This window comes from Gymnogyps californianus, chromosome 19, assembly GCF_018139145.2.
Source record: "Gymnogyps californianus isolate 813 chromosome 19, ASM1813914v2, whole genome shotgun sequence".
Classification (NCBI taxonomy): domain Eukaryota; kingdom Metazoa; phylum Chordata; class Aves; order Accipitriformes; family Cathartidae; genus Gymnogyps; species Gymnogyps californianus.
Window position 1 is genome coordinate 12,897,151 of NC_059489.1, and position 17,318 is coordinate 12,914,468.

At 44.8% G+C, this 17,318-nt stretch overlaps 1 protein-coding gene across 1 annotated transcript in view; it reads right to left on the bottom strand.

Moving 5' to 3' along the window:
• Positions 1 to 17,318, bottom strand: part of DNAH9 (dynein axonemal heavy chain 9) — a 210,588-nt gene that overhangs the window by 72,631 nt on the left and 120,639 nt on the right. Inside the window, 5 exon segments of the mRNA XM_050908668.1 lie at positions 1,459 to 1,623; positions 7,371 to 7,575; positions 9,674 to 9,796; positions 11,970 to 12,205; positions 13,537 to 13,725. Of these exon segments, the coding sequence (XP_050764625.1) occupies positions 1,459 to 1,623; positions 7,371 to 7,575; positions 9,674 to 9,796; positions 11,970 to 12,205; positions 13,537 to 13,725 (918 nt within the window).

Below are 17,318 nucleotides of genomic sequence, written 5' to 3' on the forward strand. Positions count from 1 at the left end.
CCAAGCTTGCTAGGTCAAAACGTCCTTTCAACATCCCCTTTGGGGGTTCAAGCAAACCCTCCTTGGGGAGCTGAATGCATCTGATGCACTATGAATGGCTAGCAGAAGTAATTCCAATTTTTAATGTGGAGAATCACTTAGTTCCTTGGTCGCTGGGGCTACAGCGCTGGCAAGTGAGAGGCAGTTCCAGCCCAACCCCAGCACGTGGGTGTTCTGGTTTCAGCTACTGCACTGGTATAGTGCAGTGCTTTGGATTTAGTAGGAAAATAATGTTGATAACACACTGAAGTTTTTAGTTGTTGCTAAGTAGTGGTTATACTAAGTCAAGGATTTTTCAGCTTCTCATGCCCAGCCAGCAAGAAGGCTGGAGGGGCACAAGAAGCTGGGAGGGGACACAGCCAGGACAGCTGACCCAAACTGGCCAAAGGGATATTCCATACCATATGACATCATGCCCAGTATATAAACTGGGGGAAGTTGGCTGGCGGGGGGGAGATAGCTGCTCGGGAACTAACTGGGCATCAGTCGGCAAGTGGTGAGCAATTGCATTGTGCATCACTTGTTTTGTATATTCTAATTCTTTTATTATTATTATTGTATTATTATTGTTATCATCATTATTTTTCCTTCCTTTCTGTCCTATTAAACTGTCCTTATCTCAACCCATGACATTTTTTTTTTTTTCGATTCTGTCCCCCATCCCACTGGGTGGGGGGAGTGAGCAAGCGGCTGCGTGGTGCTGAGTTGCTGCCTGGGGTTAAACCATGACAGCAGGTAACCTTCCAGGCAGCATGGGCCAGTGGGCTGGAAGAGGACAAGCGTGGGCTGTGAAGATGGGAGGACTGTGGTGGGAAGCAATTGAGAATGGCCATACAGGAGTCCCATCGCAATCCTGGCATGACAACCACACTTCTCAAGTTCCCTCAGCGGCAGGGGAAAACCGCTGTGCATTTAACTAACCCTGTCTAGCCAGCAAGGTGAACTAGGTAGGTGGCAATGCTGACACTGCACAGCTAATACAAACGCTGATTTATACTCTAAGGAATGGAAGGGTATGAAATAGGGTTCTTGCAGATTTACTCGAGATCGCAAACTCAACAGATTCCAGTCCCCAGTCAGTACTAAAATCCAGCTTAATTGAGGAAGTGTGATGTGTTCAGGATTACGCTGGAACAGTTTAAAGCTGCCTTGATACAGTGTGTAAATTTTATTGTCTTTACATCAGGCACTGATGTTTTCTCTTGGTTTTAAATAGGCCATTTAACATACAAAAGCTCCAAAGAACTAAATGGCCTGAAGCTGTCCAGAATGGAGAGCACTTCAATTTACACCACTTTCTACTCTCTACTCAGCAGAAGGGGCAGACATGGGCAGAGTAAAGAAGTTACCTTCCACCCAGAAATCCTTAAAGATAACATCACACACATGCTTTTCTCTAGGCTATCACTGTCTTTGTACCTTCTCTTCAATTTCTGCAGCTGTCTGTTTGGTGATCTCCAAGTTCTCCACCAGCGCTGTGTCTCCCAGGAAGTTCCCAGATGCTGATGACAGCCGAGAGAGCAAGTTGTCCTCTAACGTTTTCAAGGTGATTTTGAATCCATTCTGTTGCTTTGTGAGATCTGACTGCAAATAATAAATTCAGAAAGTTTTAGCCACAAAACATGTGGTAAAGTAAGGATTAACCACCTTCACATGGGAACCGGCTTCTAACTGACAATTGCCATAGTCCAATGTTGCTTACTCCTGCTCTCTGCAACTCCTGGGCATGGGCAGAGCTCTGGGGATCACTCCATATCCAACAAGCCATCAACTCAGAGAAACCTTGAACAGCACAGAAAGCACCAGGAGAACGGAGCCCTTTCACTAGGAGTGTATTAAAATGCTGGAAATTAATCAGGAGGAAAAGACCTTCATCTCCCATCTCAAACATGTATCCTGCATCTCCGTCTTAGAAGTATCTATTTATTGGGCTCAAGTCAGCCTGGGTAGTCCCTGCTGCTTCTCACCCCTCCTGGTGAACCTCTGCACTTGCTGCTACACACCAACACCAGTCACACTAGCAATGACGACCACGGGCTTAAAACCTGATGGCAAAACCAACAGCAAGGTCACTTGGGTCCAGAGATGAGCACAACCCATCTCAGGCTCAGAACTGAGGGCAAAGTCACAGCCTCACTTGATTGCTGCTCCCATTTGTATTCTGGCCTCGAGATCTCACTGGGACCAGTGGCTTACTGTACTAGAAGCTGTACATGCAAAGACAAAGTCCCCCTGCCAAAGGATTTGCAAACTCAGCACAAAGATGGCCAAGCAGATATAGATCAGTAACAAGCATCTTGCCTGAAGGGCAGATCTTCTGAATCATAGTGGAAATTCTTCCAATTTCTGTGAAAACCCCCCTCTGTTCTCCCCAGACACTTGTTGCGTTTCCCTCTCTTCTGCAGAAATACCAGTCATTAACGCTGTTCATGGTGGAAACAAAGACTCTCATCTAGCTCCTTTTTGAACTGATCCTCCAGAATAGGCTTTCTCCCATGAAATGTGATTGCCTTATTCTATGTGTTTGCTCAGGGAAATGGCATCTTTCCTGGATTTCAGGTATATTATGTTATTCCTCTATATAGTCCTATTGTGAACGCCTATTTTTAGCATTATCACAGAAAACATCCTGTGGGAAAGCTGTGCATCTGATTTCGATTCTGCTAAGATATAAGCCTGGTAACTATTCTCTGCATAGATGAAGTCAATTGCTAACACCCTGGTATGTAAAACACTACTGTGTGACACAGAGTTTTAAATCCTCAGACTGTATTTAAGTGACACAACCAAGAAATTCAAGTAACTTGCAAAAGAGTGTTTTATAGCCCTGCAAAAAATAGCCAGCTCCATGAAGTAGCAGACGTGGTGCACGTGGAATTGAGATGAGTTCTGGGCCACAGCGACTGGCACATGACAGATTCAGTGTCGTAAGCCACGTGATCTAATGCTCCAAAGACAGCTTTTGGAAAACAGACCCACACCTTCCAACCACCTACAGGGTCTGGAAGAGCCCTAGAAAAGGGAAATGTGACCCTATGTCTCTTCCAATTCCACAACACATAAGGGAGCAAGCACTATTTGCTCTGTTGTCAGACGTTTTCAAGTGGATTAACTAACTCTTTCATTAATAAGTCATCTTTCAACATTTAGGCTGAAATTTCATATACTTGCTGCACACACACTCATTCCATGTTAATGTCAACCCAAGTATTCAGCAGAGTGTTCACCGAAGCATGCCTTTTATTGGTATTTCAGCTATAAATGGCTGTTTTTAAAGGTATGTTCTGTAGGCATTACACACGGGAGTTTGCCCGTGGTGGTAAATATTTTACAAGTCTTGAAACAGAAAACTAACATGGCTAATTTCGGGCGTTTCTGTCATTCAAGCATAGCATGCCTTGAAAAATGACATTTTGCAAGCTATTATTCCAGACCATGGACTGTAAGCCCTGGAGTTATTAATGAGGACGTGTGTGATTTTTGCTCCAATAGCTTGTAATCACCACACAATTTCTGAAACACACCCTTAGAAGTGCATACAACACTGTATTCCCCACAACAGCCTGCATCTGTTGCAGCTTTATCATGCCATTGTTTTCAGCAGTAGCAAGGTCATCATTTCTTATTTCTGCAGTGGAGCTCATTATCTGTTATTTCACAGTTGATATACAACAGTGCTACTTCTGGGAAACAGGTTACTATGAGAGCCTTCAAAATTTCGTTCCATTAAAAAAAAAAATAAAAAAAAATTCACCAGAGCTACAAGCCGGTTTTGCAGGATTCACTACCAACCCCTTCCTAGCTCAGCCACAGTAGCCACCTTCCTCTCCTTGTCCTTTCTGCTGGTTTTATTGTATTATTTTGTCGTGGTTTAACCCCAGTCAGCAACTCAGCACCACGCAGCCGCTTCCCCCTCCCCCCTCCCAGTGGGGTGGGGAGGAGGATCGGGGAAAAAAAGTAAAACTCGTGGGTTGAGATAAGAACAGTTTAATAACTAAAGTAAAATATAACACTAATAATAGTAATAATGAAATATAATAATAATAATAGTAATGAAAAGGAATATAACAAAAAAGGAGGGGGGGGAAGGGAAAAACAAACCAGTGATGCACAATGCAATTGCTCACCACCCGCTGACCGATGCCCAGTTAGTTCCCGAGCCGCGATCCGCGCCGCCCGGCCAACTCCCCCTGTTTATATACTGGGCATGACGTTCCATGGTACGGAATACCCCTTTGGCTAGTTCAGGTCAGCTGCCCCGGCCATGCTCCCTCCCAGCTTCTTGCACACCTGCTTGCTGGCAGAGCATGGGAAACTGAAAAGTCCTTGGCTTAAGATAAGCGCTACTTAGCAACAACTAAAACCTCAGAGTGTTATCAACATCATTCTCACACTAAATCCAAAACCCAGCACTGTACCAGCTACTAAAAAGAAAGTTAACTCTATCCCAGCCGAAACCAGGACATATTTTAACATCACAAATCAGAGGAAAAAAAAAATCCCTGTGTTTTCAGTTCACTCCTGCAGGGCACCTTCTCTCCTGAAGAAGAACCTCAACGCAACGCTGTCCATCACAGCCTAAATGTGCAGGGACTTTCACACACACTTCACCTACTGAATCAGCAAGGCAGGGCCCTAACTCATGGCTTATCCACCGATAGCTTGGGACACAGCTGCCAAAATATTCTTCCTAAGGCTGCTCTCAGCACTAAACAGACAATGAACTTGAGGCAAACGCCATTTGAGACATTTCAGTCCAAACAGTGAAGTCTGGTGAAGGTGGGAGATACTTGAAACCAGCCCTGGCAAGGCTACGTGGACCACAGGCAGCACCACCAGCACATGGACCGCAGTCATCCTTGCGAAAGGAAATTGCAAACGAGGCTCGTTAAAGGCCAGAGGGTTTGTACCGGCCTGAGAGGGAAGGTCTCAGGACTTGGCTTTGCTTGCCTTGGCCTACACTGGTTTCAGCTTCTCCTAGCTGTGATTGTCTCACAGCCAGGTCACTAGTGCCTTAACCTGTTTTAGCCTGGCTTTAATTTAGAGTCAGAGCAAGTCGTTATTCTGGACAGATTGATCTGTCTCTAGAACCAAAATACGGCAGAGTGCAAATGTGGTCTCAGACTCTGAACATCCGTTGTAACAGGAAAGCAATCGGGTGAATCAGATAAAGATACCTTCAAAGATAAGAAGGAACAGAAAGACTGAATAACTGGGAATCAATGAGGAAAATGATTACGGAAACAGACTGTGTTGAGAAAACATTTTAAAAATGTTAGTGTTATCGTAATTGGATTAATAATAGCTTTTCAATGAATTTTGATTAGGTTATTAACAATAAATTCTGAGCTCCACATATAAGGTGTGGTCCATCTTTGCCCATAACAAGATTTTGAGCTCAGTAACTATTATGCAGTACTGTAGGAGTCACCTCCATCTGCCCACGAGCCAGAGCCCTAAACCTTCCCCAGACACCAAACGCCTGTCCCTTTTGTCCCAGGGTAGAGACGATGGATTAAAACACACCTAGAGAAGTGGCCTCTCCTTTGGGGAATTCAAAGATTCCAATCTGTGCCTTCAAGGAGCTCCCCCCAGCTATCAGACAACAGCTCTAGTGGCTTTTTTCACCTCAGTAAATAGACCAGGGGCAGAAGAAGGTACTGAGCCCCTGGCCAGCAGTCATCCGCAGAGGTCAGTGCACTTGCAGCCACTGCCAGCCCCCCTCATCATGTCTAAGGAGACAAGTCTGCTTTTATCCCAGCAGGGAAGAGATTGTTTTGACTGACTGTTCCCCATCCAGCAGAACATCTTGAATGCCAGGCTGGTTTTCTCCTCCCTGATATCTGCTGGGGCAGCAGGACAGTAGCAGGAAGGAAGTAGATGGGAGGGAGAGGAGAGATAGTGGGCTCTGGTATTATCTTGCTGTGGTGATATAGCGAAAAACGTCTTAAATATTCTTAAAGGAGAAGAAAATTACATCCCACACCAATCTGTATCTGCTTAGTGCTTTCTGAAGTGGGATTACAGCCCCATATCCCCCACAGCCGGTGGCATAGCTGGCACCTGGGGACGCATTTCCCTGGTCCTGTGCCCACCCTCCTTCTTCCACAGCACGCACACCCTGAAGAAGCAGGGACTTCAAAAGATGCGATCCCTAATTCACATCATTTTCACTGTTTTCTAATACACAGTTCTTTTACAGCATGGGAGGGAAGTGCTGCCGATTTTGAGTTACTAATTTTCAGAGCCTAATTGTGGATTTGTTGACTGCACATGATACTGAATTTGTCTTTCTTATTGTGACAGCAGCCACTAACAGCGATGCTGCCAAGAGGAACGGTCCTTAACATAACAGCAGTTAATGACACCACTATGCTAATCGTGGTTACCCCCTCCCAACGCCCTTCAGTGCTAATCGGCAAAGGAAAACGGCTGTTTGTAGCATTTGCAACCCAGTGTTGAGCATGTGCGAGGGGTGCCTGATCAAGGGGCTTTGGGTCTCTCACGGTCCCAGTGAGATAGCCATGGCGTACACATTAAATCAGTTCATTATGTATTTTTGATGCCATCTTTCGGCTCGTTAGCACATGAGCCTGGTTAAAACTAAATGCATCATTAAGGCTGCACAGCTAACGTACTTTAGAACCTCATTAAACGAAAAGATTATTACAAAACTGGCCTGGCCTGACTGAACGTGTGCAGTAAATTTATTCCCACTCTCAGTAAATATTTAGGATTTTACATATTTGTTACACTGTTAAATGTGCCATTAGAACAAAGGATTTTAAAAAAAAAATTGTCTTGAAACTGAAGCCATACTTATCGAGAGAGAGAGAGAGAACATTTTGGCCTGTTACAAACAAGTGGGAGGAAGAACCAGAACAGAAAAATTTCATTACCAGCCTCACAATATTTACAGTGAGAATCCTATACCATAAATGCCTAAAATTAAGTGAGATTAATCCTAGCTCCAAAATTAAATCTGTGAAGCCCAGGAAAACCTGATATAATGAGAATCTCAGTTTCTATTTTCAAGCAGAGTAGGAAAAGAAAGAGATTCTTACCCAAATCTTTGGAGAAAAAACTTGAAATTGCAGTTTAAGTGTTCCCAAAATACCAAGAAAAAAAAAAGACTGAAGAAAAAAATTCCTCAGTGTTTGTCGTTCAAGGGAAACCTCCTGATTTCATGATGAGCTCAGCAGTCTCTGCAACCTTGCACATGAAATGCTACTTGTTTTAAATTACAATAATAACTATTATTTATTATTATTATTATTAATGTTGTTATTATTATTTATACTTGCTCCCAGTGTAAACTCCCAGCTACTGACCTTAAGCTCTTCCAAGTCAGGCCTCTCCATGTTGACCACCGCCGCGAGCAGCTGGTCCTCCAAGCCGTCCCGCGTGACGGTGAAGTTGATGAGGGTGCACTGTGCCTGCAGCTCGGGTTGGAAGTGGGGGTTTGCCAGCTTTGTGTGGAGGATGAGACGGAAAGCAGGGTTGAAGTCACACTCCTTGTCCCCGATCTTAATGTACCTGAAATTAGAGCAAAAGGAGCGTGAGCGCACGTCTCTCCCAGGACATTTGACCCAAAGACAAATGGTGGTATCAGTTAATGGCATCTACCAGCTTGGGACTTTGCACTCTTCACACAGAAATCACTATTAAAGCAAGAAGTATTTAAAATTGGACATGCCTGAATCACTTCTGGTTTAGGATAAAAACCCCAGACAGTTGCCCCTGAATTCTGGATCCTATTTGAGAAGGCTCACAGTCTCCAGCAGCAGGACGGCCAGTTCAACCGTGAACCCTCCTTGCTTTTTACAGAGGCTGTATTCTACCTAAAGGTGGAGTTACGTGGAGGAAAAGCCTCTCAGCATTGAGATTTTAATTAGCCACAGCTAAAATTGCCTAGTCTTTTGGCTCAGATCAGGCCAGCTCTGTGGTTGCACTGAGCTTGAGCAGTGAAGCCAGATTAGAAGAGCAGCTGGTTGCCCTTCCTGGGAGGTAACATCACTCAGGAAAACCCAGCCTTCTCCTGTTCCGCATTTCTGACATCAAGTCTAAACCTTACAGAGACCCCAGGAATCAACACACTCTGAATGCAAGTTTAACAAAGCCCATGGGAACCAGAGGAAAAAAGAAACTGGAAATGCTTTCAGGGATGCAGTTGGACTATTACGGGAACAGTGGTGTTATCACGGGAATTTGAATATACTTTCCAGTCAAACACCAGCTCACCAGGTGTCCTCTTGGCCACCTCAATTGCTTTTACAGCTGTGAAACTGAGGCAGAGAGAAATCACACAGTACACGCAGCTCACAGCAGCACCCAGAAATACTGCTCAGAGTCCCGACTTCAAAAAACCTTCTTGCTCTGGGACTACCAGCATCTGTCTGTGGGGTCTGGGCTCATGTCCTGGAAAACATGAAACCCATGGACTTTTTATTTATGACTTATTTTCCCTTTCTTAGGGAACACATGATCTCACAGGGAGTTTTGAGAGCAGAGACATCCCAAAAGGGGATGACTGAGTTTTTCACTGTAGCGGGGCTCAGGAGTCCCACCACCTCGCTGTACCCCCATCTCCGCTTTCAAACATTTCAATCTCCTTCACTGGGACCACCATTCCCTCTGAAATGATCCTTCCCATCCATCCCGCAGTGGAACCCACAATCAGCCACCCTTCTCATGATGTTTTCCCCCGTAAACTTTCCAGACAGTTTGCCTTTCCCGGCAGTCTACATCATCCTAGGATATTTTAGGCAAGTAAGGAAATGATCCTCAAAGAACTTAAGGAATGTGAAAGGCAGAGCTTAACAGACTTTTTGTTATTTACTGCACAAAGCCAAGAGCAGGACTGCCTGTGAGGCACTGCAGCAGGCACAGAGGTCAGGCCATGCCGGGCTCCTGCAAGCAGCAAAGCTGTCGGCGGCAGAGACTTTTAAAAGCCTGAACGACGCGCATCCTTCTAAAGGTAGATGACTCCGCTCTGTGAAAGCCAGCGAAACAACATCAAAGGAGTCCCTCAATCAAGTTCAGCGCTGAGCAGGAGGTTTCATTTGTTGCCGTTATTTGAGCACACAGTAAAAATGTGCTTATTTTACTTTATATACAGAAAGAAGGAAAAAGTGAACTCCCTTGCTGCCTCTCTCGCTGACCTCCTCTTGGCTGGAGGGTGACCAGCAGCTGCCATGAAGAACTTGACCTCATTAAGAGACACTTATATATTCTTAATGCTTAAACCTGTATCTGTATTCCTAAGCGGTGCACAGTGTTTGCTGTAATTCAAGGTTACTTTTTCTTCACAACAGCAATAGCTATTTTGGTAATAATTCAGTGACAGGATAGCCAATTACAGACACCAAGGTCACTATACAAAAGGAGAATTATAGGTCTCTCTTTTACATGAGGTTTGAATGACACTGTCCAACAAAATGAAAAATCCAGATTTATTCCAAAGCCATCCTATGACTGAATTACCTGTGATTGCCTGATTTAAAATGCCCTCACTTCTGAAGGCAGGATGTTACTGCTGCTGTATATGAACACCCACAGTCTGAGGTCAGGAACAGAAAGCACAACAGCACAAAGAACCCATTCACACATGCCATTAAACCTCCCCGAAGCTCACCTTCCTTTCTTGATTGTTTCTCGCCCCAGTAACGGCCCCAAAACTGGATCCACAGATTCCTCCAGGTTTTCAATCAAAACCAGTTCTCCTGCAGCCAGGGCTCTTTCTATCGTGTCCAAATACCTGTGGGAAACAGCATTGGTACCCGCTGCAGCAAGGCTGGATGTGATGCTTTGCAGCAAGGAGGATGCGAGGGGGACGCAGGGGTGCTCCACACTGCGATGGCAGCTACATGCACATGCCAGCAGTTGCGAGACAGAAAGAGGGGTAAGATGGTGTCAACATATGGTGGAGAAGGTGACACTGGCAGAGTCTTGGCTGTCCAACAAAGAGAATCAGGTCTCAGACCTCCCAAGGGCAAGCAATAATAACTGGGTCTTCTTTCCCGAGAAAAGAGCATGGGCATCAGTGAACAAAGCTGGGACAGCTTGGAGTTATTTTTAGCAAATACTTTGTTTCCCCCAGAACCCACTGGTACAGTTAATCTTGCATAAAAGCAAGGACAAAGAGCAAGTTTCAGCTCCATTTTGCCCAGGGTTTAGGACAGCTTCTTTCCTCACGAGGGAATTGGACACCTTTGCCCAATGCCTAACTGTGAAACGGGGATGCTCTGCATTGGGGTGCTTTGTATCGGGAAGGGCAGGATCAAGTGCTTGTGCTCTCTCCTTCAGGGCTGCTCTGCACTTCACACAACTTCTCTGCAAAGAGGAGAGAAGGGCCCTGGGCAGGCAGTGAGGATGCTCCGGGTGCTGTTACACCATCACTGTTGCACTGAATCACTCCAACTAACTCCACTGGCTAAAATTTAGGTTCCTTGTCTAAGCTAGAGAGTTTGGGACCTCAAGAGGTGACAGAAAGACCTAAGACAAGAAGTTCAGAGTGACCTTTAGGCCCAACCTTTAAAGGACTACGTTGACACAATGCAAACCCCATCCTTGATCAGCAGCCCCCATTTTTCTGAATATTTTATACAAAGAAACAGTCAGAGAGAATGACAGCAGCTGCCCCCAAAGCTGCTCAAATGGCCCTTTCCTGAAGGAGAGGGGTGTGGGTTTAAACCTCTTAAAGCAGTTGAAAGCAAAGAAGCACCATTTCCCAGATGATGAAACACTCCCTCATTTACTGTAATGGGGCAGTGAACGATGCTTTTAGCCAATGGCCCTGAGACATCACAGCAACACACTAAACTCCCCTCTTAGAGTACCTGCCAGCCTGGTGTGTGGCCAGGGAGGAGGGGAAAGAGCGATGCTGTGTTTGCACAGCAAGCTGTAACGGCAGCATATGAATGTTGCAGGGTCTGTTCTTCTTGTTCCATCCTGGAGGTTTGTATTTAGGTGCCTCCTCTGGGATCCTTACTTTTCCACTTTGAGTAACTGCAAGGCATGGTGACTAGGTTGGCCAGGAAACAGAAATTTGCTCTAATGAAAAATGAGCTGTATTTTCATCCCACATGAGATCAAATCTAGTAACTTCTTGTTATTTTCTATGAGGAAAGCAGAGAAGGCACCAGCAAAACAACCTGGGCAACCCCAAGACATCTCCAAGTCTACATGAATTTGCAAGCACCAAGCTTGGGTCACTCTCGCCTGTTGCCAATGCTTTGCTGTGTATTAAAAAAAAAAATAATCTCAGCGCTCATACTCAAGCAGGGATTTGACTCTGGGTCTGCTCCATCCCAGCTGGGACTCCTCACTAGTGGGTAGAAATAGGTGCAAACTGAGATAGCAGAAGACCAGTATGTATGCTGACTGGAGATAAGAGCCAGGAGTGGAAAAGCCTTCCCATAAAAGATTTAGTCAGATCAATGCAGGGGTGCTTCAATGAGAACCTGCTAGCTGGTGCCAGTGTGGGAGCAGTTAGCCCAGCTGGTCTTCAGGGCATGGTGACCCTCATGGCATCTTCATCCTCCGTGCCCAGGCCCTCTCTCTTCTTCCAAGATACAGGAAGCCCTACTCACCCTCCTGGGTGAAACTGAGTCAGGACACGACACATAAGACAAGTCCGATGGAGGATGCCATAGTCCTACACGTAGCTCAGCCTCCAGCACATAGCTCTCGCCATTCTCAGTTTCGGAGGGGTTTCTATGGTAACTGAGCCAAGCACTAAACAGACCCTCTATTTAATGAGAAATCTCTGTCATTTTGGTAATGAATAAGCAGCTAATGCGCAAATACATTTGAGGGTTTTCCTCAATGCAATTGGCTCAGACGGTGGCAGTTAAATATGCACTGTTCATCAAATATGACAGGCAGATAACCATTAAAAGGTATCATTATGTGATAAGGCTGATGTTTACCCCTTCTGCCCAATTCGGATCACTCGGAGGTCTTCGCCATACTTTGTTTTGATCCATTTGATACCCTGCAGCTGGGGATCCACCATGAGGGGCCAGCGCTCACAGTTGGTGAGGATGGTGGCATTTTCAGTGGACATCCGATCAGCTGGCAGGCCCTCGTTCTGCCAAGCCGCTACATCAGCATCATCTGTCAGCATGGTCAGAGGATCGAGGGACGGAGTTACAGGGATTGGCACCTGGGAGGAAAGGAGAAATGCTTCCTAGTGTGTCGGCAAAAAGCAGCGAGTGTGACTTGCAACATATTCCAGAGATGAGCAAGGAAAATATTTCAAGAAAAGTTAGCTTAATTAAAAACTGGTAAGTCATATTTATCGGTGACTTCCCCATTCTACAGGATAGTTTTGATCTAGTATTAAGTGCTTCCCAATCCTGTTGTGAATGAACACAAATTATGCAAGCAACCCAAAGATTTTTGCCCGCAGAGCACTAAGCACCCTGAATGGCCACAGCCCAGCCAAGCAGGCTCAGATCACACTCTGCAAGCTCTCTGCAAGACAGCTTGGAAGAATAGAATTAAAACCCTCGTAAGCCTGCTGTTGTGTTGCAAAACAGCATTAGCAGTTCCAGAAATGCTTCTCTGACATGGGAGGCCATTTCTGGGTGTGACAACCAGAAAGTTATCTGGGCCAGTTATCTGAGCAGAATGGGCCTTTAATTTTCTATTAGAAATACAGGCATTTCCTTGAAATTTCTAAGCACAGAGTCAGGTCATTTTGGAACAATGTTGCCTTTCTTAACTAAATTTTTGGCTTAGTATTAAGAAATGCAGAATGAAGTTTTTCCTCTCTCATCCTAAGGAACTTGCTGATTTTCTCAGCTTTTTGATTTGGGCATCACTTCCCCCGTTGTGACCTTATTTAAAAGCTTCTTGGCATTTCACCAGGATTTATAACATCCAGTTACAGTACTGATGTGCAAAAGCTCAATCTTGCAGGAGACCGAGCACTTGCATTTACTGATGTATGAGAGGTCCTGTTAAAAATCAGTGAAATACTAAAGAAGTTTAAAGCACAACGGTCTCCATCTGGTCCAAACAGCAAGACATGGGTAAAACCAGCTGAGAGGCATAGCCAGCATGAACAGAGCTTGTGGCCAGCATGAAGAACCATCTGGAGTTTTTCCAAGCCTACTAGACAGCTGGCAGTGAGCTCTGCCTGCTCCAAGCAATTCCTTCTCCATACTACCTCCCTCCTTCTAGGCCATCTCTGACGCCTGGTCAGGGCGTCATGTTGGTACTGGGCTCCACGTTTGGGTTGCTGCATCGGGGATTTTCCACCTTACATGGAGGAATCAGGTCACTTGCATGGAGCAAGGACACCACAATGTCTTCCCCAGAGAGGAGTAAATCAAGTGTGGCTACGTCCTGCTCCTCAATCCAACTCGGTGGGGACACTGCAAAGCCCCTCATTTGAGGGATCCCCTCACTTGGGGGATCCCCTGTGGACATCAGAATTTATGGTCATGTTAATTCCAGTAACAACAGCTTTTCAGAGAAATAGGGGCTTACTTTTAGCTGGTGCAAATACGGCTTCCAGATTCCATCCAGGAGGTCTTGACGGTATTTCTTGGTGAAGTAGCCCAGGTAGGAGACGAAGGCCGTAATCAGCAAGACATCTCCACACAAGGTGCTCTGTTGCTGTTTGAAGTCCTTCACGGCTTCTGCCCATCTCACGTTCTCAGAGGCGAGTCCCCCAACCTACAATTTCCCAAGTCAAATCGATCATTACAGTGGTTCTTTAAGCAATACCTCAGGATCTGGCCATGTCCATACCTTGTTCCGATGTCAACTGTCATTTGCTAAAGTTTAAAACCCGGGGATGGGAAATATTCAGCGATGACTTTGCTAACCCCGCCCCATCCCATTCTGTGAAAGACTGGTCCTGCAGTCGAATCTCAGCTGTCTGCTCCACAACTCCTCTAAAATCCTCAAGGGAGGATCCATCAATTCCCCAGCAGGAATTCATATAAAGATATCTGCATAAGGATTTCTGAGGCAGCCCATCAGCCTTAATGCCACAGATTCACACCTCGTTACACCCTCTCTCACACAGAGCACTCCTCTCCAACAGCCACAACCTTCAGCTATTTCACACAATTTATTATTACCCCAGGTAGATGGGATTTTGATCACAATCCCTTTGGGTCTACATTTTTCTTTCCCTTAAGGTTCCGTCCAGAAAACTCTTCCTCATAGACATTTTTCATGAGCATCCAACGCACAAACAGTCCAACTGGGGGCTTACCAGCTTTGACGAGGGTACAGCATCTCCTTGTAAAATAAGATATCTCTACATGCACGGGCAACTTCTTTGACCATTTGTACTTTTCGGGTACCATTGATCCCTCATTCCTGAAGTCTTGTGATTATGATCGATATCCTGACCGCCCCCCCCTTTTTTTTTTAAAGGAGAAAACTTTAGCTCTATTAACTGAGAAACACAGCTTGCAAATATGAATGGAATGCATCCTTCAGGTTCACAAGCCGGAAAAACCCAAAACAATTTTAAGTTGATCTTATGGATTTGAGATCAAGAATGCCAAACCTTATGGTCAAATTCCCAATCGCTCTCCTGTTGTCAAGGTGCTCTGGAAACATTCATGTAATGTACAGATCCCCTCTACTCACAGGCCTCTGTTACCAGGGCCAACCAGCACTTTCTATTTTTCTTCTTCAGTATACAGTCCACATGAGCTTAGGGTTATTTCTCATATTTCTCATTTTTATTAAAAATTCCTCTATATCCTTCTCTTTTGCAAACCTCCCCAATTAAGGGGTGCTGCATATGTGACTAATATGACACTGTCTCCTTCTTCCAGGTCGCTGTTAAATGTTAAATAGGACCAGCTCTAACACAAATCCCTATGATAAGCCTTATGAACACCTTGAATAACTCATTCCCCTAAACTCGGTTATTTTGCCATCTTAAAGTGCAGAACGCAGGTCCCCAGGATGGGAAGGCACCACCTTCAGATCCTCACTGAATTCCACCGTCACACGTTCCAACTTGACCAAGTCCTATTTCTAACAGAATCGTGCTACCTTCTGGGGGTTAGGAGCCACCTTCTGATTTCCAACACAAATTTACTCCTGGCCAGTTTATGCCATCGGTTCTCATGAAGACACTGTCCTCCAGCTCAAAGAGCTCTACTTTCACCCTCACGTGTACCTCCAGATGCTTTTATAAACAGCCAGTATTTTCTAGGGAATGTACTCTGCTTGGCTAAGCAAAAGAAGTTAATCTAGTTCCCTTCTGAAATACACAACCACAGCAACAGCTCTACCAGGCAAGACCCAAGGTCCACCTCCTTCGGCATCTTGTCTGCTGACAGCAGCCCTTAGCAGATGACTTGGGAAGACTATACAAATGAGCACCTGGTAATAGTTCCTGATACAATCTCCCAGCTTCCCACAACTGGAGGACCTTCTGAAACAGAGCTTATAGCTCTGTGCTTAATAGCCACTGACGATTTTTTCCTTCATGACTGAGTCTAAGCTGCCATGGATAGCAACCAACCTTTTGTCATCTACAGCATCCTGTGGCCAGGAGGTACACGGTTTAGCTATGCTTTCTGTAAAAAAATTACATCCTTTGATGTGCTGCCTGAACTTTTCAATTGTAAAACCTGTTCGCACAGCGGAAAAACAGCAGACAATCATGCTCACGTCACCTTCTCCATACCACTTATGATTTCAAGCCCTTGATACCCCCTCTGCTGTCTCCTTTTGAGGTTGAAGAGCTTTAGCCTATTCAATAATTCCTCACACAGAAGAAGCTTTCTGATTGCCCTTGCAATCTTTATCTTTTCCAAATGATGTAATCTTTATTATCTGGTTTCTTTTTATTGTTACCTTCTCTGCACCATTTCCCATTCTACTACATCCTTTGAGGTACAGCAGAGGGGGCGGAGGTACAGCTGCACATTCAAGATTTATTTAGAATGTATTTATACAGTGAGATTATGATTTTTCTCGGTTTTGTTCTCTCTTCCTAATAAACCCTAACATTCAATTTCAGCTTGGGTTTTGGGTTTGTTGAGGGGGTTTTTGCCTCTGGGAGCACAGAGCTCACATACTCACAGAACTCTTAACTCCATCATTTCATTCCTGAATGATAATAACTAGCTCAGCATCACTTACAGGGCATGTAAAGTCAAAACTAATTTTTCCAATAGACATTACTTTACATTTATCTACCTGGCATTTCATACCTCCATCATTTGGTATCATTTTTACAATTCTTTATAGACAGTCTCTATCACTATTGTATTCATATTACTGAGAAACTGTGATCTGCTTACGCACCATCTCATCCAGATCATTTATGATTATTCTGATGAACACAAGAACTAACAGACATCTGCAAAAATACCTCTGATGGTCTTTCTGCCTTGACAAATCTGCCCCTTTGAATCAGTGAAAACTGCCTTCTGGGCAGCCTGACTCCTTCGAGGAGCAGAAAGAGAGGCCACATGGTTTTCTTTGCCCCATTCAACCTCAGAGCTGTCCCTAAACCTGTTCCAGCTGAGTTACTCTTTCATGAACGTGAACCAGCATCCTACTCACAAAGCTGCAGAGAAGGTTTCCCCAGTGCCTTTTGCTGATCTCAGCGCATGCTGATATTCCTTTAGCCTTGCTAGAAAGTCGACTCTTGATACAATTAGGACCACATCTGCCTTTCTTAGGGCTACACAACATGTAGGACAAAGCCTGAACAAATAGATTCAAGTGGTCCTCACTGGTTGCTGGCAATGTGCTTCTGGTTTAGAGAGAAACAATTTGTTATAAATCCATAGTTTCATGTCTGCATCTTGTATTACTGAATTTCATCCCATTCCTGTGGTTCCCATATCCAAACCATCCAGTTATTTCTACTACAGTCATGCTTCCTCTTTATCTGCAGTAATTCCCATTTTTATGTTCTCAGTCTTATAGGTTTGTCTTATCGTGTATAGCCACATTGATTAAAGTGGAGCGTATGAAGGCTGGAAAACATCAGGGATCAGGCAGCATGGGATATACCTGCCCTGTTCCTCCTCTGCTCTGGACATTTGCTGGAGTCCAGCTGAAGCTGGACAGACCCTGGTCTCAGCCTGCATATCTGTTCTTACATAATCCTACTTGTTGAAAAAGAAGCAAAGCACTACTTTTAAGTTATCCGTTACTTTTAAGGATCATACCTAAATTATCCTTAATCTCAACTCCATTTGAGATTACAGTGCATAGAAGTCCACTTCCTCCATCTTTCTTTTGCAGTTTTTATGGATGAAGTACCTATAGGTCTTCCCTCC